Genomic DNA, 4092 nt, shown 5'->3' with positions numbered 1-4092 from the left:
CATGTTGCAGGCTATCGTGTGATAATCCGATTGATTTATAAAACATTTAGCATTATGAACTGAAGCTCATTTGGTGCGCCGCAAAACAGAGGCCAGCCAGCGGTATAAACATTAAACAACCACCCCACCGTTCACTTCTCTCTGCCTGCAGTCAGTAATCCATTCCAAGCCCCCCGCCTCCACTCCTCCGTCTTCCTTAAGTGAATCGCCATAGCGCAGCCCTCTTCTTAATAAATACTTGTAGGCTATATAGCCTACACATTACACAATTAACAGAATTGCTATTTTTATTATAATATTTTTGAAAAAAGAAGAAAAATTAAAAATCACGGAAAATCACAGAGCCTGAGGCCCGGCCCTGGCCCGACTAATTAGCATACTTTTTGGGCCCGGCCCGGCCCTAAAATGTCGGGCCGGGCCGGGTCGGGTTCGGGCAGAAAATGAGAACTCTGGTGTGTGTGTGTGTGTGTGTGTGTGTGTGTGCGATGCGATGCGATGCGGCCTGTTGTAGCGCCACCATGACGCTGATTTGAAAACTGTCAAGTGGCATTTCTTCCTCAACCTAGTGGGAATATGCATGCACAGTTTCACCGCAATTGGACGCTGCATTGAGGAGTTGTGGCGATTTGTACAAAACGGGTACAAAGCGGGCTACTCCTGAAAACTTTAGAAGCCAATCAGGATGGATTTTGAGAAATCAAACAAACCCGTCTTGATCACATGAGAGCATGTGTACCGATTTGCGTGACATTTGGATAAATTATATTAGAAAATGTGTTTTACATACAGTATGTCGGCCTCCTGGTGGTGCTATAAAGAGAGCAGAAATTCCAGGCAAAGGTTTTTCCTTGGCCTCTAGGGAGTGTGCATACAAAGTTTTACACAGATCCGTGCAGTTATAGGTAAAACACTAATTGGCCAGTTATAGCGCCACCATGAGGCTGAGTTGAAAATGTTCTAGTTGCATTTCGGCCTAGTGGGAATGTGCATTCACAATTTCACGAAAATCATGTGTTCATGATTTGCGGGCATTTTGTTTGAAACCGTGCACTCCTGCGAACTTTGGTAGCCAATCTTAGCCAATCAGAATGGAGTGTGAAAAATCTGAAAGACCCGTTTTGTTGAATGGCTCTAGAGACTGTACCAATTTGCCTGATGTTTTGACAAAATCTATAGGTGTACTGTCCAAAAAAATGTTTTGCACAAAGCGGCCTCCTGGTGGTGCTATAAGAGGCCAATGTGAAAACCTTGGGGCAGAGGTTCAGCTGTGGCATTCAGGGAGTGTGTGTGCAGATGGCTGCGATCAAGTCAACGGTGCCGGAGATTAAGCTGTCCACAGACGGACGTACACACACACACACACACGGACGGACGGACGGACAGAGTACAAAACATACTCTCTGGCCATGCCTTCGGCCTGGTGGAGACAACAAACACTTTAGGAGAGAGGAGAAATGCACTGTCTGCTGCTTTCCAACTGAGAACTGACTCATTGACTAATTGAACTGATTAACACTAGCAGGCTTCAACCTGCTCAACACACCTGTATGCCCTCAACTAATTAACTAGATTAGTCTACACAGTTATATTAGGGATCATGGATTCCAGCATGGATGCATTTACACAATTGTTTACAACCAGTTTAGTGAATCAGCCTAATGAAATCATCCTACTTTTCACACCTTGACTATTGTTGCAATGATGTTGTCTTAATACTCAATAGTCTCCAAATTGTACTGAAATTATTCTGCATCACCCTACCTAAGGAGTAGGCTTTATACATTGTTTTTAATCACTTCAAACTTTACTTTATTGATAGACTTATTTGATTGCCTTAATGTTTTTATTCTCACTGTGCTTTATGTCATTGTGTTTTTTTTGTTGCAAATTTTATTAGATTTTTTCTTCTGTAAGGCCCTTTTTTTTATATTATTATTATTATTATTATTAGAGCAGTTTTAATGAACCACTTAAACCCTATATAGTTTGTTGACCAGTGTTCCCCCAGGGGCTTGTACTTGGTCCCCTCCCATTTCTCTCTACACAAATAGTTTTCGGTCAAAATAGCCGATTTACAGCTTGCGATATGTTGTGAGCTTTTAGATTGGCTATTTTCACAGAATTTGCCTATGACATGCCCAGAATAGGGGTGCTAGGGGTCATGTGTTTCTTGAAGTGTGATAAATGTTGTCAGAGAAATAAATGCATCATAATCCGTTCTTTGTTTTCCCCATTAAAACACATTTATTAAGGTCAGTTCATCTCCTGATTTTTAAACTAGTAGCAGGAATCCATGATGCGCCTCATGCTCATGAACCTCATGCTGCTGTCCATGCCCATGTTCTGGAAGTTCCTGTACTCGCCGGGCCTCATGTACATCTGCCTGCCTCTGTATTGGGCCTGCTCGTACATCAGCCAGTGGCCGTCCATCACGTTGCAGGACATGCAGTTGTTCATCTGGTAACGGTCCATGATGTTGTCACAGTCGTCCATCATCTCGTGCATCTGTCCGCCGAAGTTCTCCCTCTCGTAGATCTTCATCCTGTAGTTGCCCCTGTGCATGGGGATCATACGGCAGGACTTGATGTGGTCCCTCATGCCCATCATGCTCATGTGGTCGGGGTACTCGCCCCTCCTCATGAAGTACTGGTTGCCCATGTAGTTGTTGCGGTCGTATACCATGAAGCAACCCCTCTCCACCCTGCAGGAGTGGCACTTGTTCATGTAGGAGGACATGTCAGAGCAGTCGTTCATGCACTCATAGGAGCGGCCCTGGAAGTTCTTCTCCTCGTAGAAGATGATCTTACCCATCATGTTCATATCGGAAGTCATCTTTGTGTGAGAGTTGTTTCAGCTGCTTTTGCTGTGGCTTTGGGTGAACTGACTGACTTCCTACCTGCCTGAAGTCATCCTTTTATACAATACCACCAGCAGGTCAGTACAGTACTGTGTCCCAGCCCAGGCAGCTGCCCTGACACAGCAACATTCAATAAAAGAGCATAGAGCTCAGCTGAGGTTGTTCAGTGTTGCCACCTCAATTAACCTTGAGGTAGCAGTTTAGTGTGACTGCACCTTTAGGTAGAAATGGTCTTTGAATATAACAAGCATTCTGATTGGCCAGCTATTTTCAATTATCTTCATTTTATACGCTCTCAGGAATTAGATTATTAAACATCTGCATTACCATTACTTAAAGGTATATTCAGTGATTTCACTTAATTCAAATATCACTTATTTTTTTGTTTTGTTGTGATAATCCTCCCTACTATAGAGTGTGCTGGCCATATAATGAGTTCCTCCCTGTCCCCAGTTAACCCCTGGGGGTCAAAAAACCTTAGGTTTCGTTTTTGACTCTCTATCCTGATTGGACGAAAGGCTGGGTCCCACAGCCAAAAATGAAACCTAAGTGAAATCACTGAATATACCTTTAATTTACAAGAAGTCTACACAGTTAGAGAATGTAGAAGAATTGCTATTTTGATCATCGTTTGCCTGTTATCTCAACTATGTTACCACATCAATACAGCATGGAATTGTGGACAAAATCGTATCCAACATATTTAAAAAATATTTTGTTTTGGGTCTGTGAGGCTAAAACTCATCAAATGGTGGTCCGTGGCTCAAATGCAGAATAAACTAGAACTGCACTCTGTCGAGTGCATACTTGCTTGTTGCACACTAGTAGGCCATAAATGGCCTACTAGTGCGCAAGCAGAGTGTGCAAGTACTTTTGACCGCTACAAACTGTCAAATCTCAGTAATGACTACTTGTGCCTGATACGGCAGTGGTGCCAGATTACATACATGTATACATAGGAGCATTACCTTTAATCCTCCCAACACTAAAACATATCGTCATTACGTCACCATCGAAAACCAATTACACTCTGGCATTGGGTCCTTTAATCCACATCTTTATTACGTCATCATTGAGAGCTTGTTATACGGGTACATATACTATGTATATGTAATTTGTAAATTGATTAGCGGTATACTGTGGTTACTTTGCACCATCCAAGCCGTCCCGCCACTTTTGATGCGTATGCACCGTCCCAGCAAATTGTGCCTGATACGGCAGTGGTGCCAGATTAC

General features: G+C 43.0%; 1 protein-coding gene across 1 annotated transcript; it reads right to left on the bottom strand.

Moving 5' to 3' along the window:
- Window positions 1-2277: 2277 nt before the first annotated feature.
- On the bottom strand, window positions 2278-2832 carry LOC310864223 (gamma-crystallin M2-like; the record flags this gene model as incomplete). The annotated part of the gene is made up of 1 exon (XM_083772824.1): window positions 2278-2832. The coding sequence occupies one exon, from the start codon at window positions 2830-2832 to the stop codon at window positions 2278-2280; it is 555 nt and encodes a 184-aa protein (XP_083628950.1).
- Window positions 2833-4092: the final 1260 nt, after the last annotated feature.

Source organism: Protomyctophum parallelum (assembly GCF_964188405.1).
Source record: "Protomyctophum parallelum genome assembly, chromosome: 9".
NCBI lineage: Eukaryota > Metazoa > Chordata > Actinopteri > Myctophiformes > Myctophidae > Protomyctophum > Protomyctophum parallelum.
Note: the sequence above shows the minus strand (reverse complement) of the source record. Positions and strands in the feature narration are given on the sequence as shown.